The sequence below is a fragment of the Colossoma macropomum genome, unplaced genomic scaffold, assembly GCF_904425465.1.
Source record: "Colossoma macropomum unplaced genomic scaffold, Colossoma_macropomum, whole genome shotgun sequence".
NCBI classification, from domain to species: domain Eukaryota; kingdom Metazoa; phylum Chordata; class Actinopteri; order Characiformes; family Serrasalmidae; genus Colossoma; species Colossoma macropomum.
In genome coordinates this window covers 31,483,678-31,511,251 of record NW_023494803.1, presented here as the reverse complement: position 1 = coordinate 31,511,251, position 27,574 = coordinate 31,483,678, and the positions used below count along the sequence as shown (strand labels likewise).

General features: G+C 38.0%; 1 protein-coding gene and 1 long non-coding RNA gene across 2 annotated transcripts in view; one reads left to right on the top strand and one right to left on the bottom strand.

The window, feature by feature from the left end:
- The window catches only part of spred1 (sprouty related EVH1 domain containing 1), a 34,953-nt gene extending 10,855 nt beyond the window's left edge, over window positions 1–24,098 (bottom strand). Inside the window, exons 1-3 of the mRNA XM_036593045.1 lie at window positions 23,593–24,098; window positions 5,614–5,794; window positions 1,031–1,199 (exon numbers count right to left, since the gene is read on the bottom strand). Coding sequence (XP_036448938.1) covers window positions 1,031–1,199; window positions 5,614–5,794; window positions 23,593–23,624 — 382 coding nt within the window. The 5' untranslated portion in view covers window positions 23,625–24,098. The remainder of the gene's footprint in view (window positions 1–1,030; window positions 1,200–5,613; window positions 5,795–23,592) is intronic.
- Window positions 24,099–24,486: 388 nt separating this feature from the next.
- On the top strand, window positions 24,487–27,181 carry LOC118823437. Its single transcript, XR_005008528.1, has 3 exons — window positions 24,487–24,594; window positions 24,898–24,997; window positions 25,213–27,181. It is a non-coding gene; the product is annotated as an uncharacterized LOC118823437 (long non-coding RNA).
- Window positions 27,182–27,574: the final 393 nt, after the last annotated feature.

Genomic DNA, 27,574 nt, shown 5'->3' with positions numbered 1-27,574 from the left:
TGCTCCATCTTTTCAACAAGGATTTCAGCATGTAGCTTAACTTTGGTCATCTGATTGGCTGCTGCACAGGGGAATTTGTTGCTTATTTGCATAAAGTTCAGAAACAATTTTCTTGCTATCTTCGCCTGCTTCACTGTGCTGCTGTGCCCAAATTCCTGTAATGTAAATGCAGTGCAAGTTTGCTAAAAGGAAACTGGTCAAGGGCAAAGCCCCCTTTCATTAGCATGGGCTACTTCAGATCCACCGGTCACCACAGGTCCAAAGTATTGAGAAGATAAAAAGGCTAGGACAGAGTTGTGTAACACAGTAGGGTTTGGAGGGTGCTCTTGCTAACTCTAATGGCCACCTCCTCCCCCAGTACTATTCATGTTTCTCTCTGCTGCATAGGCTCTGTTCATCACCCAGATGACTACACTTTCCTTATTTGCCAGTAATCCTTTCCCTTTCGCAGTTACCCAGGCTTGGCTGGCTATCTAACTGATTTCAAAATAACTCCACACTAGGCAGTTTCCAAGAGATGCGTCACGTTCTGAAGACATTTTGAAAAGAATTGCGTAAATTCTGGTATCTGGGGTTCTGATCAGGTCTGGAACTGGACCATACCATGCCAATGGACCAAAACACACATGCACAGGGTCAGCATAAAATGGCATTTTATTTGCTGGCAACTGCCAGAGTTAAAGGGGAAAAAAAAGGATGTTAAATTGCCCAGCCAAAATAATAAACAGAATTTAATCAAATCTACCCAAAACTAGGGGTTGAGGAAGACACTGTTCGTAGAGCTTTTTCACAGAATTTCGGACAGCCAAAAATTTTGATCAGACTCAAAACTTGCTTCTCCAAAATGGAAACATTATAGAAGGAAACAAGTTTTTAACTTTGTCAAATTCTTACTCTTATAATTGTTTTATACGGCCATTTATGAATTTTTAATGAAATGTTCACACAATGTAAAGGCAGTTGTGATTTCAAATAGAGGGAAGAAATAAAAAATGAGAAGGGGGGGGGGGCAATGTTAGAGGGGGCCAACCTTGTTTAATGTCCTCCATGGCTCGCCGTATACCCCGGTCGAAGGCCCTTGCATCAGCTGGACTCTGGAAAGTCAGTCCAAACTTCTTGTTATCAATCCTCCAGTGGTGGAAGATAGGGGTGACTTTGTTGTATACCAGGTCCCTCTTTATGTTACACTCCAGCACAACCTGATGGGAAATAAAATAGTCTGACTTAGTTAGAGTACCACAGCAGGGTCAGCATTATATTGGGAACCGTGTATAAACATATAAATCATATGATGTTCGTGATGTTCTGAGTTTATTGTTACAATTTAATAGGAAATACACATTTTATCCAATCATACAGTTGGCATAAGTTCTCTGAGCCAAAGTCAGAGCACATGCAGTCACAGTGAAGTGAGAGTGAGTGCTCAAAAGAGTATTAATAATAAGGGCCTTTGAATGAGCTCCAGGCCTTCCTCTGAGCAGATTAAATGAAATGAGAGACGCCCATTAGTCTCTAGGGTTTGAGCGCAAGAGAGCGAAGAGGGGGGGAGAGGGAGGGAGAGAGAGAGAGAGAGAGAGAGAGAGAGAGAGAGAGAGAGAGAGAGAGAGAGAGAGAGAGAGAGAGAGAGATAAACAGGAAAGGCAAGAGAAAATAAGCACTTGCATCTGTGACTAAACTCTAACAATTATGTTTCTACAGTCTCATGAAAAGGTCTATACAAAAAAAGTAAAACAAAAAACAGCCACAAAAAATACATGCAAGATCTGCATCACATTTAAATTTCTCAGAACAATGCTGTTTAATCACTTAAGCAGTTAACTTGAAAGCCTAATTGTTAACTGCCTAGCCTCTATACAGTAACGTGCGAAAGTCAGAGACCACCCTTCATTTAGTTAATTTCCTGTGAAAATGCCCATTAACCCCTAAAATGCTGGGCTTATTACATACTAAGGCTTGTTATTCAGTAGCCACAGGAACTTCAATAAAAGACTGCTGAGCTGTTCTTAGGTTATAGAAAAGTGTAATAAAACTTGGAGTGATCCATGTTTTGCATGGTTGTTAGAGGTCACATTTTTTTTGAAGAAGGGTTTTGGAAACTATTATTTAATTCCCACTGATTTTCTCTTTCCTTATGCGAGTGGATTATCTTCTATCTAATCTCAACAGAAATATCACCCTTAAAGGTTTTAGAAGCACGTTAGAAAAAAAAATGCAAGGCAGCTTAGGTGACTGAGTAGTTGCTTGTGTGAATGTTAGTGTCTCTTTAAAGAGGAATATAACGTCTGTGACACATTTGGGAGGAGGCTTTGATGGGAGGACACTGCTGTAACTGGTTTAAAATAGGAAGGATGGATACATCAAAGTGGCAGTATCATGCACAAAAGTAAAGAGTGGACAAAAACACTGACAGATTCAATATACTATTTGGAGACCGTTAAATATATGTTTTCTGCTTTTTTCCCCATCAACATTGAGAAATTAATGATTTGTACTTCATGCCCATTTCGACTGGAAATTTAATATACGAACGGTTGGTTTTGGACTTTCACACAGTACTCCACTTATATTGCTTTTAATATTATGCTGTGTGTTCATTATCTTCTTTTGTGTCTTCACATATTAGTTTTGTGTTCAAACACTATGTGTGTGTGAGGATGTTTCTGAACAGTAGGCCTTAAAGCCTTTGCCCACTTCCACAGCAAGACTAGGGGTTGACTGTCAAGGTGAGACTGAGTGGAGCCACAGAGAGTCAGATGAATGCAAGTGGAGCAGAGGAGGAAGTATCCCCGTTACAGGAGAAGACACCATTCAATACCGCATTCCAGAAGGCCATGCATGGTATGAGAGGAGAGAAAGGTGAGCAAATGGAGATAAACAAACAGTGGGGGAGGAACAAAGGAAGAAAAGGCAGACAGAGAAGCTTGAAAAGAAGAAAGACAGAAAGAGATGAAAGGAAGAGAGCCCGAAAGACAGATATGAATGGAATTCCAGTCCAGCGTGTGGAGCACTCATGTTGGAGCCACTGCTGAGTTGTGCCACAAAGAGAGACAGGCTGCTATCAGTGCTGGCCTGTTCGACAGAGCAGAAGAGATGAGGTGTTCCAGGAGATCCGAGCAGAAGGCAGACCCACCCCACCCTAAGCATGGCACAAACACGAACGTAAGCACCACCATCCTCAACGTCAAAATCTTCATCTGTTTAAAAGAACAGAGCTGAACTACTGCAGCAATTTGTGCATACAGACAGAAAACAAAACGGTCCCAAACAATAAAACCCTACCTGGTTACAGATAAGATCTTCCTATGTGACCCGCTCATTTCTTCTACATTTTCGGATGGCAGTGTAATTCAGAGGCAAATTAAAGCTCATCTGTAAGGTGGTTGAATAGAGTGAGAGCAGAGGCACATTGGTGGGCTATATTCAGCCTGTGCTGACTCATCAGTACACTCTGTGCCGCATCGTTACACTTGTAGGCAGATCCCCTCCAACATTATAGTCACCACCATCTCTCTCTCTTGCTCTCTCTGTGCATCCCAGAGAAAAGCCAGACCATTTCTTAAGCCCTGCTCCCTCCCTGACGCTCTCCTCTATGCATGCTTTCTACAGTAGGCTGAAGGCTCTCACATGGACCTCATTCAGCTTTGGCACAGTATTCTAACACTGAATAAAAGCCAGGTAACTGCTAAAGTAGTAACTGGTAGCGCTGGGTCTTATTGATTCATTTCAATATACAGCACGGTCTGAAAATCAGACACACAAAAGCCTCAAAGACCAAGTACAACATCAAATCTATTAGTATTTAATCTGTCCAGTCTTTACTTTTGGGCACCATACTGCCACTTTAACGCTTCCATCCTTCAAATCTTAAACCCAACCTGTTACAGCAGTGTCCTCCCAGCAAAAGCTGTTCCCAAAGGAGTCACTGACATTATGCTCCCCTTCAAAGAGACACTAACATTCACACAAGCAACTACCCAAACACACCTAAACTGCCTTGCAATTTTGTTTGTAGTTCTCTTCAGATTTACGATAAACCACTTGCATAAAGAAGTAGGGCCAAAAAAACCAACAACAAAAAAACAGGAGTTTCCAAAGTGGAAGTTCAAAAAATCAGATATAAAGAACAACCGTGCAAGACCTGGTAGACCACCTAAAGTTTCATCATCTTTATCATTTTATCATAAACAGCTTTTAACCTTGTGAAATAAGAGAACATCAAGCTCCACTCGTGCTGACAAATTCTGAAAAAAAAGGCACCTCAATGCTTTATTGAGACAAGGAAATAAACAAAAACGATTAAAAATTTGCACTAGAACCCCATAAGGAATTATGGACTGATTAGTCTCAATTTGTAATTCGGATTATGAGAAGCAGAAAATGCAACAAACTTCTAAGACTGAACTTTGGAGGTGTGGAAAAAAATATCCCTGCAGATTTCTTTGAAAGACTGAAAGCAAGTCTCCGGTGAAGAATGAAAGCCATAATAAAGGCAAAGAGTGAACACACTAAATATGGAAAAACTGTACATTAGTCTTCTGTTTAATACATTTTCTGCTTTTTGAATAACCTGTACTTAATGACCGTTTCTGACTGGAAATAAAAAACTAAAAAAAAATAAAATAAAATTTTAAAAAAGTGTTGCATAACACTGTACATCACAGAGTCTGGTAATACTTAAGTTTGCATTAAAGTTGGAACTCATGCTTCCTGGGTGCTGATACTCTACACTAAAAATGTCTTACATAGCTTCTTATAAAATTACACCAAAGGGAACCTTACAGAGCAATGAAAATCTGGCTGATAGCTGATTACATTATTAGAAAGGAAATTTACTGTTTAGGTTTTACTAGGTAACTCATAGGTTTTACTGATGAAACTAAAATTGTGTGGCATCAGTTATGGTATACTGATATAGATGATACCTGGTTAGAAACTTGTTATTAGGAAGAATCATTTTATCATAGCACATAGTATGTTTCCCACCACTCAAACTTTCTTCCTGGGCAGTAAAACTGTGTCAACATCATTTGTGATGAACAACTGTGCTTGATGTTTTAAAGTGTCCTTTGAAATTTTTAATAACGCAGACAGCTGGTATGACATGAGGTGGTGTGCGCGCACCACGGATGTGGTGTGGCATGACTGGACCATGATTTTTGGCAGAGAGGGAAAAAAAGAGGGGGAGAAAAAACAAAACAAAACAAAAAAAAACGTCTTCCTAGAGGAGCAAACACTGATTCTTTCCTTGGTGAAAACATCAGACTGCTACTTACCAACAGTAATTTTATGACCAATACCACAAAATCTAGAAAAAAAAGAAGCTTTCAAAATCAACGCTCCAATCTGTTCTACGTTTGTCTGAGGGAAGAGAACTCCCACATTCTCTTTTTCAGAGCAGCTTGTCTCTTTTACTGATGACATCACTCTGCATCATGCAGTGCGCTCCTATTTTGAGCTACCTGCACTGTGGACGAGCGCCAACCAGCCACTTCCTGTGAGCGCAGGGTGTGATGATCTCATCCCACAGCTCCTTTCAGAAGGATATGCGTCACAGCAGGGTATGAGTCCATAATGGCACAGATTTAGGGCCAGAAGCGGATGCACCGGTCTTACCGATTTGTCTTTGAGACGCTCCCCCTGGATGAGGAAATCCACACCGCTGGAGTTGTCCGTGTCTGGCCGGCTGACTTTGTGGACTGACACACAGCTGAGGCCTCCACCTCCCAGAGGCAGCCATCCGCCACTGGAGTCATCCCGAGTCATGACCACTGCTCTCACACGCGCATAACTGTCACTGCAGAAGCAAAGAAAGACACCCAAACAGGTCATTACTGACTGAAACACAAAGACTGTTATGAAGACAGACATGAAATAACTATATGTATGTACCAGACTTATGACTGGGATAATTACTGTACACTGCTCTAAAAGACAGTGAATGAAGATGATGTAATTAACCAGTAATCAGAAAAATCTAAAGTAAAATTAGCAGCACTCTCCAAAAAAATTTAAATAAATAAAAATTAAACAAACACACAAATAAAACTAGTCTGTTAACCATTTATACCTGTAAATACCTCTTGTCAGCTAATAAATGCTGAAATAAACCAGGACTGACAGTAACATAATAAAGACTTGACCAATCAAGTCTGATATGATGCAACATCCGGTAAAGCATCCACAGTGGAGAGCTCTCTGATGTGGCCTTGTATTGTCCTAAACTTTCACCTACCACATGTAGTAAGGAGCAGACTCTGCTGTCTGCTATTCCTTTGATTAGATAATAACACACCTATGTGAGTCCGGAAATGACAAAGGTCGTAGTTTGACGAACACAGCTTTTTATGGATCCTAGTAATGTATTAAGAGACAACAGCCTTCCATTACACTTATCTGTACTGCGGTGAGCTACATTCTTCAATGGAAACTCTTCTGAGGTAGATGACCTCTTTAAATGTTAACCTGAATTATATAATCAATTCCAGACCCAGGAATGTTGATTTGTTCAGCAACACACATCAACTGAGCCTCCACATGACAGTGTCAATCAAGTGACTCGAGTCCTAAAGTCCTCAAACCTTCTCTGGTGTTGCTATTTGACGCAAGTCAAACAAAGTGCATTTTACACTGACACAAAATGAAATCCTCATCTTAACCATTAACTGATTAATGGTCAAGGTAATCTCTGATTAGATTATGAAAGAAGAAAAAAAAGAAGAGAAAGAAAAATCATATTAACCATTCGCTTGTCCTTATATGCTTCATTTTTAGATGCATCGCAAATCACTCCTTAGAGACTCTGAATTGATTCATAAAATGTTGAATTTTTTATATTGGCCCAGCAAAATCTCTACTATAAAATAAACTCATACACACCAACATACATTATAAAGTAGGATACTTTAGCACAGCTTGGCTTGGATAAAGAAAAGAAAATGCAGGATCTCACTAATGCGCATGTTTGCAGTCACAAACTACACTCAATTTTATGTATATGGAAACTACAGTATAAATGACTACATAAAAATGTTGCTTTGTCTAATAACCACCTGGATAAGTTGCTAACAGGCTAACCTTGTAATATTCAGAGATAAGTTATTTACTGAAGCATTCATTGTAAAACTGCAGCATACCAAGTAAGAAACGTGTTACCTGAATATCTGTTTAAATTGTCCACATTTAGGGTAAAACCGCTATTAAAATCAGACTGTGTAAGTCATGGTATAGCAGCTTTAGCCTGGCATTAGCATAACATAAAAAACCTCTATAGTGCTAACGAAGGTCAGCCATAGTGCAGTGGAGTTATTTGGATAAAAAGGCTATATACATTAAGCACTTCAATATAAGCTTAATCACTGGCAGATACATGATCATACTGTAGGCTGCAGAAATGAAAAATCAAGATCACATCTTGGCACCTTGAATCGAACTTGTGAGGTGCCTAGATTCTCCCACCCTTAATTAACACTAACTTAACTCCCTGAAATAAACATTTGACTAATATCTATTGGAACTGCAGAGGGCATCCTATAGCCTATATTTATTAAATCTTCCCATAACCTGGTTAGCATAATCCTCAATACATGACACGTACGCTCACTTATAATGTGTCCTGTTGATTGTGTTATTACTGTTTATCATCTTGCTGGAACAATTAACAGGGTAAAATAAAGATGACACTTATACAGACACACAATCTTATCACCAAAGAAATTACAGTCAGTAGGCAAACGTCAGGTGTTTCAAAAGGTTAAAGTAGCACAGTAAAACTTCTCTTTATTAAATGCTACACCACTACAGTGTCTTTTAAAACACTCCAGGAAAAAACAGTCAAGCTCTACGTGACACAAAGAGCAGAAGAGAAAAAGTCTGACTTAACATAATGGGATGCACTTCCTTTCAAACCAGCCTCTAATCCCCCCAACCTCCTCCCACCCTTACCCCACACATCTCATGAGAGCAACCCCTTTTGCACTGCATACACAAACACAAATCACATACACACCCAAGAGCAGTCAGAATCAGAAGTACACAGCGATGAGCATAAAGGCAAATGTTGGGATCTATTCCCCCTTGATGAGAGAGCAGATTTAAAGTCGGAAGCGGATCAGCTACGAGCCCAACTTCAAATTATTCCAAGTTAGTCTGCTGGATGACTGACTTCATTTCCGCAAAAGGGGAACACAAAATATGAGCTGGAGTACACGGTTCAGAGTAGTCTGACCTGTGACAGGTTTGCTCCAAGCTGAGCCATCAGGTTCCTATAGTCTAAATGCCCATGAGAATTAAAATTGATACAGCGTGATTCATCAGTCCAGAGAACATGTTTACACTGCTCCACAGTCCAGTGGCAGTGTCCTTTTACACCAATCCAGTTGATGCTTGGCATCGCAGCTAATGATCTTAGGCTTGTGTGCCACGACTTGGCCATGGAAACCCATTTTATGAAGGTACCAATGCACGGTTTGTGTTGATGTTGATTCTATAGGTGGTTTGGAACGCTGTAGTGAATGATGGGTGATTTTTATGAGCCATGTGGTTCAGCACTTGGCAGCCCTGCTCTGTGAGTTTGTGTGGTCCACCGCTTCGTGGCTGAGCTGTTGTTTCCCCCATAGATGCTTTCAGTGCACAATAATAGCACTTACAGTTGACCAGGGTATTTCTAGCAGGGTAAAATTTTCATAAATTGATTTGTGGCTAAGGTGGCATCCCATGACAGGGCCACGTTTAAAGTCACTGCGCTCTTCAGTATAACCCATTTTAGTACCAATGCTCTACTGAGACTGCATGGCTATGTGCTTGATTTTATACACCTGTTAGCAATGGGTATGGCTGAAACACCTGAACTCAATAATTGACCATATAGTGTTGGTAGGTTGCATATTCAGTTACTGACAATGTATTATCTTAAAGAAAGCGCCAAAGCGTTCGTTGAACAATGCCACAGAGAAAACATTTTAGTTCTCTAAAGAACCATGTTTGTATATGAGATGTGCGAGTGTGAAAAACCATTGTGTAATATAAAAGGTCATTTACCAATGTAAGGATTCTTCCAATAAAATTTATATTACATTGAGGTTCTTTAAACTTTAAAAAGGTTTTTCACATGCACACAGCCCATCTACAAAAAACTGTTCTTTAAAAGAACCATGAATTGAAACATACTTTAGGGAACCAAAGGGGGTTCTTCATGCATTGAACCCTTTCCAGCACCTTTTTTTTTTTTAAAGAGAGTACTTTAAAATGCAAAACTACATTTTCCAAAATACTTTAAAACAATTTTAAAAGAAAATTAAGAAATTAATAAGTATGAAAATGTGTTTGTTCCCTCATTTGGTTGTGAGGATGGGTGCAGGGTTTAGGGCTTCTTTCTGACAGGCCAAATTTGGCCCATGGGCTACAACTTTGGGCAGCTCTGGTTTAGAGCACTGGTGTGGGGAATCAGAACATTGCTTTTAATTATATCATTTTCAGTTTTAGGTTCATAAAGATACGCTCTATAAATGAAGTTAATTACATTTAAGTAATTAAACCTATTATATTACACTCAAACTCTTTGGAGCAATGTCCTTCAACAGATAGCTCGGTGCAAGTGTACAGACCCTTTTTTAAAGTTTAGAAAACTTGTACGCACTGTAAAGTTTCTGTGCCAATTAACAGTGTTTCTTATTTTAAATGGTGTATAATAAATTAAAAGTGAGAATAAAGCGTAAACAAGAAGTGGCACAGATGTCCAACAGGAAGTAAAGTGAAAGAGATATATGAGCAACCAAAAATATGTGAAAATAAAAATAAAAATTACACCATTTACATTTTTTGGATGTGTTTAGAAAAAACTGATTAAACAACAATGTGTGTATGTGTGATATTTACCATAATCAGTAGCAATGGACAGCTTTGGAAAAGCACCAAGAAAACCTAGAACTTAAAGGTGGAGAACTGTACTAGCATTGAGTAGGAGGACCATGCAACATCCTACCAAATTTTGTCGCTAATGTATGTGTCTGTGTTCCAAATTATTAGTTCCTAAATTTGGCTAATACTGATGTCTATAATTCAAATTAATAATAAGGCAAATTCAATAAGTGAAAATTAGCCATGTTGGCAAACCAGCACATTTATAGAAATAATTTGTTTATTAAAAGCGCCAATATTCTATATTTTTCTTGTATTTAAATGTTTAATTATGAAGGCTCATTTACGATATTTGTGTGGGTTGACATACAAAAAACAATCAATTTATTAATTAATTTATTATTTAATTTTTATATGACCATTTCCAACCTAATAATTAAACAGGCTGTGTCTGTTACTGTGCTTTGAAGACTGATCTATGCAAATGACCTCAGTTTTGATTGGCTGCCTTGTATTGTGGCTCATTCAAAAAGTAGTATGGTCCGAAACGCTCTTTATAACTTTAACGTTAGTAGACGGTACCAAACAACTAAAGGAGTGAATAGGTGGATAAACATAAATATACTGATGTACAGGTTTTTGTGACATTACAAGAACTATGCATTCAAAACAGGCTACTTTTGCAGCTTACACTCCATATATGAACCGTATGGACTGGTAGTGAACTGTAAACTTTGAAACTTTCATGTGCATTGTCCCTGCATATTTCAATGAAATATCTAATGTAAATAAATAAAAAATAAAATAAATAAAGTAAACCTATCAAAATGAATTTAGTTTCAAATGGATGCAGAGAACATCTAGTTATGGGCGTTATAATCATGCGCAAAATCAACCAAGCTGTGAAGCCCTGTTTCAAAGTGCGAGAGGCGCACTCCTTCCCAGGCCTGCAACAGGAGGCAGGGGGATCCAGGGACAGCCGTTTCCTGCACTGACAAAAGGGAAGGAGGAGGAGAGCAGTAGGATGTGGCCTGAGCCCTGGGTTCCTGCCAAGTCAACCCCAACCCCCCTCCCACTCCACATCACACAATGGCCGCTTCTCTGCTGAAATTTCACGTTATTGGATACCAGGCCTGGATTTTTGTGCTCTCACAATGTCCAGGCAGTGGAGCATGCTGCAGGAGAGACACGCTCTGCAAGCTAAAGCTGGAAAAGCTCCTCTTTTCATTAGCATCAGAAAAGGAAAAATGTCACCCCTCTTTCCTGCACCAACCCAAAGGAGGCCTGTTAGGCTCCGCTGGCCTATTTCCTTCACGGCAAAAAAAAGTAGAGAATAAGAAAACACACTGAATAAAATTTTTACCGACAACAGATAAAAGGCCAATTTAAACTTTGAGACAACCTCAAACTTTCACCAATGCTTTGCATGCTTGATTTTGGAAGAGCAAAATAAGTGGTAGCCTGTTAGATCAAACATCTTAATGACCAGTTACATAAAGATAGAGCTGTTCTTCACTGTCTGAGATGCTAATCAGAGATTTAACAATGAATGTAACGTATGAAACCTCAAGAACTTCGCCAGACACCAACGTACATTTGAAAACGACACAAGTGATAGCTTTTAACATGTCACTGAAAGGCTCACTTACAACTCCATTGTGGAAAGAGAGGTACATAAGGATTAGGAATGTGTCAGTGAAGGTGTAAAGCATAAAAAGACATACAGAAGTGTAGATTTTGTTAAGCGTTATTCAAAACTACTTGGTAAAGCTAACGTAGATATTCATCATCATCATCACCAAACAGCATGTCATCATTAAGGATTAACCATACAGCACACTCCTCATATATCATTAGGCAAAGTTCTGTGACCTGGGGCCACAAAACATTTCATTAACCGCTTCATCACTTTAGGCCAGCCAAGGCTGTGACACACAGAGTCATGTCAAGCAGCATTTCCAAATTGTTCAAAACTGTTACCTTATTCGCTTCCTCACTCAATGTTTACCTTCAATAATATAACACTAGAACAAACTGATTAAAAACTATGCATGCCATTGCTAAGTTATTAGTTTATAGTAATTGTTTAAATTCTTTAAAATGTTATATTGAGATTTAAAATAAGGTTAGACTAGTGCATTTACTGTGAGACTTTACTAAACTCTGAAAAATAACAGAAAATATTCAATTTTCAATTCACAAAACATAATCTGACACAAAACCTTACTGTCCCCTTGAATTCCACTTGTAAAACTAGCATTTTGACCAGAACAGTGAATTTATAGCTGCTTTTGGAAAATAAACTAATCTGTATTTCCTTCATCAGAGTGGCGCAATGTACCAAGACCGGGCAGTGACAGAAATATGGTAAAATGTACACACATTAAATCATTATGTTCAACTATTTCAAATAAAAGATTTGAAAGGAAAACAAGACCATGAGAAAATTTGAGCAGAAGCGAACTTTGGTCTTTTGCTTCTGCGGCTTCCACGGCTAGAATCATATGGCCAGTGTAATCTACACCACTTCCTGAAGAAACAAACAAACAAACAAACAAACAAAGAAAAAAAAATGTTCTTATCTTCTATTTTCAGATTTGCAACTTCTGAAATCATCAACCAGCCCCCTCTCAACTTGCTAAACACAGTTGCTGATTTCTCAAACAGGACTGTATTTTTTCACTATATTTTATTTTGTAGTCACAGTATGACCCACTGCCCATGGAATCTGCATATGGTTTGTCTACAAGACAAAAAGTTAACAAAAATAATCTGTCAGTGACAGAAGAATCAAAATCATCAGTAATGCTATTAAAATAGTATAAGGAGCAAGTATTTTATTCAATGAAGTGAGTGAACCAACTTCATTCATCATTAAGCCAGAGCACATGATTATTCCTATGAGAAAAATGAGGAAACAGTTGAGTTGGTCTTTGAATTCTAGATAACCATCATCTGGCCATACAGTATTCGAGCAACGGAATATGAGGAATGAGTGACGTTTGAAATAAAACAAGTAATTTTCCTAAGTAATGCTTCTGTGGCTAATTTATTAGGATAAACACAGTTAGGCCCATCATTCAAATCTGTATATTATATTCTTGTTAACAGATCTGGTTCACTGAAAAAATCCAACGGTAGCTGATCAGCCAAGATATGTTGTTCGGCATCTTCAGTTCTGCACTAGAGTTACAAGCCTAACACAGCCAAAGGAATCTTACTGGGTGTCTGGAGTACTATTTGGACGGGATTACTTTTAAAAGAGGAGAAGACTGGGTAATGTAATTTACCTCAGGACGTCTGTAAGGGTTATCAAACAGGATAAGACGTCTTGGTAAAAACCACAGAGATTGAATAGCTAGATTTACACATCGCTGTCACACCAAAAAGCATCATACACAATACATTCAGCAGCTCACAAGTAGAAAACATCCAAATATTGAAGTTAATTATTAAGTTTAATCATAATTTTGTTGTTGTGTCTTTCTTTTACCCCCACATCTACCGAGCTGTCTTAAGTTAATGCAATGCATTATTAGCATTGTCATTAGCTTGGAAATTTACAGGCACCACTTAAGATTGCAAATTTATTTCTTTAAGTTTACACCTGAAGGAGGACAACACATATCTGCTTCATTTAGGACACAGAGAATACAAGTAAATGCTTCAAGTGACTCCACTTAAGACAAAAAACACAACAACTCCTTTACCACAGGATATAATGTAACATTTACTGACACTGCAATTCGCATGGAATTAATTTAACCTGGGGTTATTTCTGCAGTCCATTACTCTCACAGGAGCATCAGTACAGATATGATGGATTTGGACGGGACTAAAATCACTGAGAAACACTGGTGATAATTACATTAGCTACTACTACTACTACTATACTACTACTACTACTACTACTACTACATCCCTATGTAAGACTAATCCTGTACAAATAGAACTAAAGACTTACAGTAGCCTCGTAGCTCCACTGAAAAATTTAAGTACACTTTGTACAGCAAGCATGTTTTGGCTGTTGATTACATTTAGAAAAAAAAAGGGAAAACAGTGTAAATTAAAAATTCCTTTAAATGTCTGATAAAATATGGATTGCAGGTAAGGTACACATTGCTAAATTTTGAAACTGGGAAATGTAGGCCTATGATGAAGATGTAATTAAAGACTGCATTAATAAGTATAAAGACAGAGTTACAAAAATCATAACAATGCTGTCCATCTGAAGCTATACTAAGCACCAAAACAAAATAATCAAAAGGAGAGAATGAACCAGCGCAATGCCTCAGGATTTGGCAACATTGATTTTCTGCTTCACACCAGCACTAACCCATCCTTCAGGAAAGCAATCCCAACTACAATGTTTTAGTGCCCAATGCTGTGGTATCATCATAAATCAAGGCCTCTCGTGTGTGTGTGTGTGTGTGTGTGTGTATCAAAAGCAGAAAACTATTCTCAAACATCAATCAAGCCACATATTGAGATGATCTTAATTTAAACCGCAAGCATTTGGAAAATTAAAACCTTGCACTACGTTTACAGAAAAAGCAGAACCGCAAATTTGGACTGCAGCAGCGTGGCTGGGAGCTTTGATGTTAAAGTGCTGTCTGGGGACCTAGCTCTAATCGGTAGAGCAAAGGCACAAAATGAGTTGAGAGAGATGAAGAACCAAGCTCTTCTAGAGAGCCACCATCACAGACCAGCCTGTCTAAAGACAAGATTCAGTCAAAGCTGCTCACTTTCTGACTCTTCAGAACTGTTTGAGGAGGATTTAATCAGCATGACTCAGCAAACTTCACTTTTTATTCTTTTACGTTTCCTGTTACTAAAGTCAGTAATTCAGAAGCTACTTTACTTTCACATCCTGCTCATACCAGCCCTGCAGTATTCTCACACCTATTAGGCCTCGTAACATCGCTTCCCTTACTGCTGTTTGGCCCCCAACCCATTAAACTTAAAACAAAAGTAGAGGCAAAAAGGGATCTTTCAGCAACAACACACTGGGAAGACCATCACTATGTAATTCAACAAGCACTTTTTTCCATTGGTTTCATTCAGAGTGATTCAGTGTTTATCAAACTACAAACTGCTGAACAACTTGCAACTTTACAGCCCAAAAATAATACTAATCGTACACAGGACAGCTCATTATAGCACAGTTGCATTTATGTATTTCATACTGAGCTTCTCTGAGTAGCCACTAAAATGATTTTACATATATTTTTCTAAATACAATAGACATAAAACTGATTTTCTTATTCATTAAATGTAGCCTTTTTATTCTAACAAATTAAATGTCAAATTCACTGCTACAGCCTTTTGGTATCTGTTACCTCCGAGAAACAATTATTTCTGTATACCAACAAAAAATTTATGTACATATAAAAACTCCCTTTTGCAAAGACACCGCATATAACCACATATATTCCACATACACACAGACAGGCACACAAATCTTATCTTTCTGGTTTTCAGAGAGTTTGGAGACTCAATCAAAAGCACAAGGTTTTAGATTTACATCTGCAACCTGTTACGCCTGTGGCTTCGTAGGAGAACAGTCTAAGCACAGCTGCAGCCCCCAGCGAGTAAGGCCGGGTCCTAATGAAGCACAAAGGCATACGGCAATATGAATGTAAAACGAGTTCAGCGTGCTTGAGAGCACTTTGGGAAGCAAAAGTGCAAGCAACACTTCCTTAATGTAAGAAAATGTTTTCCAATTCCAAAAATGGTTGTTTAATCTCTTGATAACAAAAAGTCTAGCAAGCTGGGAAAACAGTGTAAGGCTAAAGCTAGAATGAATCTAATTAAATGAATATAAGAGCTTAGCTACATACTTTTAAGAAATGATATTACAGGCATGTGACCTTCATACTTTTTGCTCTGTTCCTGAATCACTAAAAGGAAATGAGAATGACATGAGGGAACTTACACAGTATGTAAGTTTGACTATGGGAACAGACAGCACACTCGCACAACTTCTTTTTTACCAGGTTTGGCAAGAAGATTTAAAAATGTTTATTCACAACAACAACTACTACTACTACTGATGATAATAATAATAATAATAATAATGAAAATAATAGTAACACTAATACCATTGATTATTTTAGGACCAAGTCTAAATTTTCACAGACAGGGATTAAGCCGACTCCTGGATTATATTTTCCTTCCAATGGAGAATCTCCACTCAGAACACTGCACAGTCCAGGACTGGCTTAAACCCTATCCAGGAACCGAACTGACAAACTAAAACATTTTTAAACCGCATTTGCTTTCATTTTGTTTGTTTTCATACCCTTCTACAATGTCAATTCTTGTTAGTCTCTCCCCATACTGCCCTATAGTACCACAAATCTGAAAGAGGAAATGATGCACATGCTTGCTTTAGGGTATGTGAGGTCTGCTGCTATAATTTTAGCATTCACTAAAGTCATGAAGCATTGCTGAGCATCTCAACACACTTTGAGGAGAGTACTAACCATTTACACAGCCTGTTGAAGCTGCATGCCACTCCACAAGAGGCAGCAGCCGACCATTTTACACCATGAACTCATACAGACAGCTCTCGTTTAACCAGTGTATCACACAAGAGTCCTATATACTTTTAAACTCAAGTGCAATATCACTGGTCAAACCAAAGTGAAGCACTGAGCACATGTGGACATGTGGAGATGAGAAACATCTCAGTTCATTCAGCCCACAGACTTGTCAAAACCACTGATACAGGAAGTACACATGCTGCCAAATTAAACTTTAGTGTGAAAGTAAATCGAGCTCTGTATGTTTGAGAAGTGCTATCAGGAAAAAAAAAACTTGTATGCAAGGTCACACCTTACCCTCTCATCTACAGTCATATGATACGACAAATGTGCTAGTAGTACATGTTAAACATGAAAGCGTGAATTCAACAAATACACATTTGTTACAACACACTGAACAGTTAATAGCTCAGCCGAACTAATTAGCCCTTGGAACGATTAACGTAGAAAATGATCAACCACAGACTTGTGCTTTTTCATGAGATTTAGAGCTGAAACAGTGGGCAACACAGTGTAAAATATTTGTATGATACTAAAACTGAGTGCTACATTAAACATTCAGAAGAGTTTGAATGAAAAAACAAGACAGAAACATAATAAAACATGGCTTACAAATCACTTATCAGACCTTTCTGAGAAATGGGCCTGGTCATAATATGAGCAGCGTGATTGACAGCCCTCAGTCCACATCTCCCAACCTGCTACACCACTGAAGCAGAACTACACAAAACATTGTAGCAGGTTCTACATATGCAGGTCTTGATTTAGCTCATCCCTGCTGTGTTCATGACTCACTAAAAACATTATCCAGCTTTAATACGGGGACATCTTAAAGCAGGTAAGGTGTTATTCAGGGAATACTGGTGTCACTGGGTTAACCAAAGGAACTGATGTTTTCACTAGCTTAGCTGCGCTTGCTAGTTGAGCTTTTGCTCATTTGTTAGTTTTCTTTGACTTGGATAGAGTGAAGACTGTTGGGAAACACAGTTTTGTTGAACCTGTGTGGGCCAGACACATTACATCAGACGAGGACCCTGCAAATGAACACACTACTAATGATTGGGACTAAGCAGTTTACATCAAGAGAGGAGAATGTTGGCAAAATACATTGCCCATTTATTGGGAATTGGAAGGTTACAGATTACTGAATTTCAGCATCTGCATCGTTATTATTCCCACCATTGGACACAAACAACCTTTACTCTGCTAGGTGCTTAACCTGGGGAATTTCTCAATCAGCAGTGCGTGTGTTCTCTTACATTCTGGTGGACACACTTGATGTCATCTTCTACCACCCAAGAATAATTCCAATATTTAAGAATGCAAATCCTGAACAGTTAAATTTACTTGGTTAATAACATTCAAGAAACACAGTACAGTTATTCAGTCTTTACTCATTTGGCAGGACAAGCAGTACCTAATATGAAAGTCTGTTGTGACTTATCAGAAAGCAAGCAACAACACCTTAAAGTCACCCTCCTTATGTTATAGTGAAGCAATCTGCTTAACTCGCATCACTATTATTCAAGTTTAACTGTCCAGAGTAAGTGTAATTAGAGTTCTAGGCTAGTTTAGTGCAATTAGATGTAGGTGAGAAAAACTTGGACGTTTCTATTAAAATATATATATATATATAAACCAACTCCTTCATCTTATCACTGACTTTAGAGTGGAGTCTGAATATGATTTGCATAACGTTGAGAATCTTTTTAGCGCTTTCTTCATCTGTTTTGCTCTGCAGCTGCTCCCACAACCCCCCTGCTCTCCACGCACACACACAAACAACTCCCCCCTGTCTCCACAGAAATCCATGGAAGAGAACACGAAAATCGCTTTACTCCGCCATAATGTAAATCCAACATTATAGGCATGTTCTCTGTTCATGTTCTCATGGGTTTGGTCTTGCAAGGTAATTTGGCATTTAAGTTTCTTTCCAGTCTGTTCTTCTCATTTTTGGTACTGAGAAAAACTGCTGATCTTTCCTTACATGGCAAAATATACAGCTTACAAAATAAAATGTTAAAGGCATCCTCGCAAAGAGTCTCTCTCACAATTATTATACAATTGGCCGATCTAAATTATATGAGCTAACAGCTGATAAAAATTCTTTTCTACACTTATCTTTCACAATCATGTTTATGTTGCAACAAATAAAGTGTGAACAGGGTGCTTTTTTAATAAGTAGGGTTGAGGAAAATGCATGTAAACAACAACAACAACAGGAAATGCATTTATTGAGACACGTCATGGATCTTACTGACTTGGTGCTACTGCACGTTTAAAGGGCAGCAGTATTTGTTTAAGCATGAGCTTTTTCTGTCATCAGTTAGAAATAGCTAGAAAGCAAGATCAGCCAATTTGGTAACTTTAGGTATATGCTGTAAGAGATTTAAGAGATGTAGAGATGTAGGTTTATACTGTAATGAAGTAAGAAACATAACTAAATTGGTAATCGGAATTATTTATATGGCAATTAATCGTCATCTAAATTTTTATGATCGCCACAGGCCTACCTTGCTATGCCTTAAGTATAACTACTTTTCCCATATCTCCCTGGCATATTTAAAAATCTTTTTACAATCTTAGCATTTTTAGTATATTTAAATATATTTCAAGGATGGAATTCTATAAACTTCACAAATTTCCTGCAATCTATACCTCAGTCTGACATGCTCACTGTTCTTCTGGTGTGCAGGGTACCATCTGCCAAACTGGACAGCTAGTTTCATTAACAAAAGTGTGTTTCTCAGCACAATGATAAAAAACTAAAGCACTCAGCTGGTGTAATCTGGAATTCCATATGTATCCCTATGAATGACAATGGAAACTGAACATGAGGTTGGAGCGAAGTTAATGGCCCTGTCTCACTGCTAAAGTCTACCTTCAGAACAGCACTGTAAGGGAGAAAATGTAGAAAATAGGTGTGCAGGTGTTTGAGGATGCATGAGTTTAAAAGAATAGAATTGGTACACTGTAGACACGGACATGTAGATTAGCGACAAAGGAGCTGAATGTATACATCACAGAACAGAACACAGAAACAGAAATGGGGGCCCTTGCAGACCCTGACAGGAACATGCACCATGGGGCCTCAAGACTGCAAGGCTAGAAATGGGGACTATGCCAACAACTGCTTAGCATGCAATATGCATCAGACTGACTATAGGCAGGTACATTTGCAAAACCCTTACTAAAAGATATCTGCAAGTTTTATAAACACTTATATATTGAGACATTAAAAATATGAAAACTAAAAAACAAAATAATAATAATAAAAAAAAACACTGAAAAAAAGAGTGAGTGGTAGTGCTGTGCGACATAATCCTCACAATATGTTCTGAATATATCACTATCAGAGGATACTTAGGTTAGTGTTAATAAAATAAATGACCCCTGCTTCCTCTGCTACTCGATGTTAAAAGAATACACACCTGATGTTTTTTTTTTTGACCAGACTGTATTGTACCGTCCTGCTTCTCTTACAGCTACAAAGGATAAACAAATAAATAAGAAAAGCACATTTCCAGAAAGGCAAGCTACTATTTAATTTAATTAACAAATACATCACTAAAAATATTGCAAAAACTCAAACAAAGCGATATCATAGTATATCGTTACTACAGTGCACTGACACAGAGAATATACCCCTCAGCACTAGTGAGTGGTCATAAACATCTATATGCTTGCAATAATAACAGTTGCAATTATGATCTTCATTAAGCTTCTATAAGCAAGCTTTTATAAACACAGATTCTAATTGGTATTTGTAAAGGGTGGGGACTTGATTTTGCCTCTCTTTTGCAAATTTTATTAGTGCTTGTGGTTGACTAACAGGTTTTGTTCACACTGCATCACTACTACTTTCCTGAATAAACTGTTGTGCCTAAAACCGTTATCTAGAGCTGACACTAATGAAGAGCGAGATCATCTATGAGAACTGTAAAGTTTCCATTATTCACTGGCAATACTCGTTTGTAATAATTTTGGTTGTTCCAGACATGACATCTTAATTTTTTTGGAGTTAACAGTGCTATACCAATGTATTAAACCAATGGGCCTCTATCTGTGGCTAGCAGGTGATAATGATATGTTTTTTGATATGAGCAGTAAGTTCTACCACATATACATGACCCATGTATTTCCTGTTATTTTGTGGCTCTTGGTTCACTACTTTCAGATTAGCCTAGTCTTTATTTTGGTCTGCGGAGCCAGCAGTGCTTATTAGAGGTCATTGTTCTCCGCGTGTCAAACATCATACATACAGAAAGCAAAACTAAACAGAAAACAGGCATTTTTCTGATGTACTAGAGGCAAAGCTTTAAATAGATCTAATGGTTGCAGATTAGCCACCTTACATTACAAGATGATACAGATGTTCTAGATGCACAGAAGTAATACAGTTTTTTATTACAAAAAAATAGACCAAATATTGGAATAGTCAAATATTTTAAACATGTTATTTAACTTTATTATAACTTTACTATTTAACTTTATTATTGAACTATTTTGATGTCATGGTATGGAATTATTGCTATGATTAAATCTTCTATAGTTCATCATGGATTTGTACCATTATGCTGGTTCTAGCATTATACACCAGCATTAGTTTTTAACAGCCAATTGCTTCAATAAGCCTCAATTGTTAAACAATCAACTGAATAAATACAAATAAAATTAAATAATCAAAGGGAGGTTGCCAAATAATAGGTATATATGAATATGTCATTATGTAAGTATTATGTGTAAGTCAGTGCCCTAAATATCCAGTTCCCTTTCATGTTCAATGCAGCACTCTATTTGATTCAGGTGATTTAAATGGTCAAAAATTCTTTCAATATAAATGTATGTATGCATGCATGCATGTATGTATGTGCGTGCGTGTTTTTCGGCCAACAGAAAGTACTAAAAAAGTACTGGCGTGTTTCATTGATCATTTAGTCCACACAATGTGAGCTTTAGGTTTAAAAATAATAATAAATTCATGTAATCCCACATAATCCATTTTAAATGCTTTATAATCTGGCATATGCAGGTCAGCACCTGTACACCTTGATCGCTGATTTTGGCTTCAAAACAGTTCACCAAAAGCTGTGATAAACAATGCTATGTCAAAATCATATTAAAATCAATACTGCCTCCATGAGCAGAGTAAAGAATGGATCTTTTTGTGCAGATACAATCATGTGATTTCAGTTTGTTGCATTTAAAAATACACAATAAAAAAAAAAATCTCACAGGATGGACTTTATCAGTGCAACAATTACCAGTGGTTACCAAACAAATCTATGCATGGCTTGTACTATTAGAATGAAAGCAAAAAGGTAGAACTGTAGGCTTTTGTAAATGATACTGCATGTATACATTTTGGGAGAATGCGAAACAACACTGCGTCACAGGTAAGATAACATGTTGTTACAAATAGGAAACACGCACATCTATAATCTTCCACTTCTCAGTGACTCAAATATCACCCAAACAGAAAAAAGTGACGTTTTTGTTTGTGAAAGAGGAGAAAATTTGCTAAACGATGGTGTCATCTTGCTTCTTGGGCTGTCTGTCTCCCCCCCCTCCTTCACCACACCAGCAGCATTTGCTGATCCTAAGCATTGCGCAAAAAGACTGCTAAGCAGCACTGCCTCAACCATGAATGAACTAAAATGTCTTCTAAAATCAGTCAAATAACAACATATTTGTTCCATTGTCACCAATCAGCCTATACTTTTCAGTGTGAAAAGGACAAATGGAATTTGCATGATATTTATAGAGGCACATGACCAGTTCAAGGGCACAGAGTTCCTACATTATATCAATGGATCTAATACATGAGAAAAATGGAGAGAGAACATGGGCGTTTTACTGGCGTGAGTCACAAAAACATCTGTAGAGTGAACGTCGTCGTGTAGTGCAGCCATTTAAAGCTGGGTAGAAACACAAAAAAGCTCTATACATTTGAGAGACGTTAAATATTACTATCTGCAGCTGGAGAAGAATGCTAGATCGAAGGATTTTGTGTGACCCCTGAGCTCGGTTTGGAGACACATTGTACAGTGCAGCTCAGTGTGAATGAGCAGCCAGGTACTTTATGAATGGAGGCGGTCACGTGGCCGAAGCTTTTCTCAGTGACTGTCAACAAGCGCACGCAAGCGATCAGCCCATTTAAAAAAAACACGGACACAGAGCAAGAAAATAGCGCCAAATTGTACATATAAGCAGCTTTCTTTATATTATACAGCAAACATGAGGCTTTATACTTCAAATTAGGGCTAATTCGTGGGTTAACAACGGACATTTTGGCATTTTTATGAATGAGGATTGTGATATGCAAATGAGAGTGATTGAGAAAAAATATGGCGTCCGCAGCTTCTCTGAGCCTGACATTGCGGTAATAAACCCGCAAACGGAACGAAATGCCTCGTATCGCAGAACAGACTTAATAAAAATATTTATATTTATCGAAATAAACCTCTTGGCACTCGTTAAAGCGATCATGGCTGAAGGTTTTACATGATGAAATCGCGTTACATTTCGTACGAATAGCACAAAAAGGTGGGCTTCTTGGTCCATGTAGCTGGAGCAGAAGGACACTTCTATAACCATTTTTTGTTGTTTTTTTTTCCCACAAGCTTTCCAACGCAATGCTTCGCTGAAAATGCACCACACGGTCCATTACATTCTCACTAGTACCAGCTAACTTGCACTGCTAATGTAGTAAATCTTCTCTTATTGCCCACGAACACTCAGAGGGAACTCACTCATTGTGTTTATGCCTAAATTCGCCTGAACAGAGCCTAAACGACACTGGAAAGAAAACAGAGGAGTAATAAGACCATACAAATGTAGCTCACCTTTAATGTATAATGTATACTGAATGGTTCTATAATACTTAAAATGAAGCAGTTTCCATTTCAAATCTATTACATGTCAGAATGCTAAAAAAAATTGCTGGGCAAAAAAATACACTACTGAAGTTTATACCTAACCAGTAACCATCATTAATACATCACCTCACCTAACTAACCACACTGTCTCAGAAGAAACGTGGTCTCGTCTTGCAAATATCCTGCAACTAATACAACAAAGTCCACATAAAACCGTAGATGGTGAACCCTGACATTCATTAGGGTCTCGGACTCAGATCTCTAAGGTCCAACAGCAGCTAAAACAGCTAAAGGAACTGTGCAGAGTTACTCACTCGTTGTTTGGATTTGCCGATTCTTCGCTCATTTTTTTCTCACGGGGATCCAAATCCTGGAAACAGCATCGACGACGCAGTCAAGGCGGGGAAACGAACCGCAAAAATCACCATTTTCTTTTCGTTCGCATCAAAAAAGGACAGTTTTTATTCACAAACCAACTGTGTAAGGTTGCGGAGGTGCATGCTTCTTCCAGTCTCCCACAAGGCGAGTTCAGAATAAGAAGGGCGACCGCAGCCACTGATCTCTGTCTTCCCAATGAGTGAAATCCATTCGGAAAAGAGCGACTATCCTCCTCATCATCCTCTTCTGCGAAGACAAACAAATTCCAGTAGTCTCAATCTTTAGAATGGACGAAAAAACACAGGATCTGGCTCAGTTTGTGACCCGGCTAGCTAGCGAAACGAGCTACTCCCCTCGGCAACTTGAAGTTTCAGCCAACACTTGAAAATAGCAAAACACCGCTCCTTCCTCCTGTATATAGAAATTTGTATCGTGGACGGAGTCAAAAGAACGGACAAAAAACGATATGTTTTTTTTTTTTAACTGAGTATGCAAAGAATAGATGTAAAAGAATAGATTAACAGAGTCTCCTCCTCGGGAAGTTCAGAGGATCTGTGCTACACGAACTCCATTTTCAACACAGGCAATGCACACACACACATCGGAAAACTGGGCGGAAGCGTTTGGCCTGACTTCTCCGCTGAAATCCTTCCGCGACGAAGCCCGAATAAAACATCATTAACGGAACAGTAAACTTATATTTTTTAATTGACTGACATTATTTATTGCTAAACATACCTAAACACGTTTCTTAGACACCTCTGCCGTCATACTTGTTAGTTTCAAGTACGATAAGTAAAGATTTTCCTCAAAGTTGTTTCATATAGTTCCCACCAGTTCCCAAAAGAAGTTTGTCCATGCACGCAGAGCTGAAAGCGAGAGAGGGAAGAAGCTATACGGTGATGGACCCGCTGCCTTCCATCGAGCAGGCAGCCAGGGTAATATGCCACCACTTACTTATGCTTTTTGTTTCCAGTGATCCAGTGGTTACCATTTCACCATTATCTAAACCTTTCATAAACGATAAACCAGCGTGAGAGGAGTAGCGTGTAGCAAGAGACAATAATTTCGTGTTAATATCTAAGTGTTGGGCTGGATCCCGAATGGCTTCGTATTAGATATATATTACACTATTTAGGTGTAGAAGCCATTTTTCGTGGCATATGTGCACTGTATAGGGAACAGGGAACCATTTAACTCAGTCAGCCTTAATTTATGTGCTTTGTTTTACGAAACGGAAGTGGAACCACAATGCCGGATTAATAAGAGAAATGTGAATGCAGTTTTCCCAAGAAATGAAGCAATCCATTTGAACCACAGATGGCATGTTGGTATTGATAGGTAAGTATGTAACAAATCTAGCCTGAAATAGCCCACACTTACATATTATGTCATGTTATTAGCTGTGTATTTCTTCCTGTGGACTAATAGAATGTTTGAGTAGTTTAAGCCCCCTCTAATGGAATCTAAATATACCTATATGTAAAGTTGCATTGATTGACAGTGGATCAATAAATCTGCATCTGCTCGTTCTACTAAAAGATGTTACATTTCAGGGATGGATTACTGACCAGGCCAGTGGGGTCAGTGCAGGAGCCTCTGACTGTCTTAGACCACAAGGATGGAGGTGGTCCAAATGCTTTTGGTGTTGCCACAAAAATGGGATTATTTAGACAGTTGCTTTCACCCTTCCATGACTTAGTTTGGCTTGAAAGAAAAATAGACGAAGTCGTGATTCTTACACAAACCTCTTCAAATCTTGCACAAAATGCTGTTATGAAGATATCACACATGAATAAGGCTATTTTTAGAAAAAATAATAAAAAAATCATTGTTGCTAAAACTGCATATGGATGTAAAATACTGTTGTAATTTCTTTTTTTCCCCTTATTTTACTGTTGAAATGTGGGGGCCTCCAAAGACTCTTACGCTCAGGGGCCATGCAAGGCCAGGGTCTGTCCCTGCTACATGTTGAATAGTGTTTCTCTTTGTAAGTGTTGTGCACACCTTTTATTTAATTAGATCACACCAATGAAATATAACGTTCATTGTGAAATAAAAATATGTTTATGTTATTATTGCTTCTCTGGTTGGGCGTAAATGTCCTCGTTTAGCAGTTCTCTAGCTAAATGCTTCAGAGTGATAGATAACAGGTTTGAATGCTGAAGTTCATACAGTCATGTGGGCCATTGATACTGTGACTCTTTGCAACTGTGACATCTAGCCTATACAATGCAAGACAGGCAAAAGCAAATTGTGTAAGTTTTTTGGATGTTGGTTCTGTGAGGAATGTAAGAGATCAAGCTAAATGATTCTGCTTGGTTGTCATAGTGACAGTATGTTATATGAGAAGTTTCTCTGTGTCCCTCTGGCTTAGGTAGGGTACGATTAAGGCTACAAGTCTTAATTTGTGTATGTTAGACAAAACTAACTCATATTTACAGACATACTAAAATCATTGAACACAGCCGTTTTGCTGTCCACACTATAGAGAAAAATATAATTCTGTGTCTTTTAGTGTTTTAAGGGTTTCCCAGACAGAGATTAGGCCTAATGCTGGGTTACAATTTTCATTTAAAGTAGGATCTCCAGTAAGAATGCTGTGTAGTCCTGGACTAGACTTAATCTCGGCCTGTAAAACTGACTCTAAACTTATAGCCTAACTAATGTAAAGATGTATGCAAAAGTGTGGGCACCACTGGTCAAATTACATGTTTTGTTGATTTCCTAAGTGAGAATAAGTGAACACATCCTCTGCAGAGAACAAACCTCTGTGCATTTTAATGCGCAATTACTGTTTTTGCTGAGTTTAGCATATTAAAAAAACATAAAATGTAGCCTATGCGAAAGTTTAAACGTTATATATTTTATGTTATATTTTTTTAATATGTTAAGTGTTTGATGAGTTGCTACTTGTAAAGAATGTGTTCGCTTATTTTCACTTAGAAAATCAACAAAACATGTCCTTTGACCAGGGGTGTTCAAATGTTTACATACAACTATAGGTTACAACCTAAATGTATAAACAGTTACTACTTTATAATAAAGAGAATCCTTTTTTCAGAATTCAATTTCCCATCATGAGATACAAATCTCATATAAAGTAGCTCTTGTTTCCCCTTAACAGAAAGACAATGAGCATCTTTGAAATTTCTAAACAGCATGCCTCTATCCTTTTGAGTATTCAGAGTTCAGGAAGTCAGTCTGCTTTCTCATCCCACAAATATGGATGTTCATGCATTTCCTGTGTTGATCACAAGCAAAATATACCAAACAGAAGGTCAACAGGATGTTTAGCTCACAGAAGTCTCTCAGACGTCCAGCAGAGGTGTTGCTGTTAGGAGACTCTTTGTTCTTTAAGACTAGCAGTGTGGAAAATTCTTGCGTAATGGTACTTTATTTCTATAATTAAGTACTTTACTTGAGTGCTATTGAATTTAAATAATTATACTTTTACTCAATTAAAGAACTTTTTTTTCTTTACATTTTCTTTATTTTATGACCTTCAGAGTGCTCATTACAAATCTCAAAGGCCAAGAGATTTTTCTCTTTTTCTCTTGCCAATCAGCCGTGTTATGGTGTGCGGACTAGTACCGCTGATTAGTCACCGCACCTACATCACACTCCACCAAAAAAAACGTTCAACTTATTTGTTAGAACATTAATTTTTAGTTCTATGTACTTAAGTATGTTTAAATGTTGATACTTTTTACTTTCACTCAAGTATATTTTTGGTTCCACAGGTCCAATTGTAAATGAGTAAGATTTTGACACCATACCCATTAAAATAGCGTTTCTATGTACTTTTCCACCTCTGAACACACTAGCTTGAATCTTATATTGTACACTGTTAAAAATATGGTTCTTTAAGGGTTCTTTAGTGAAGACAATAGTTCTATATAGAACCATGAGCACTCA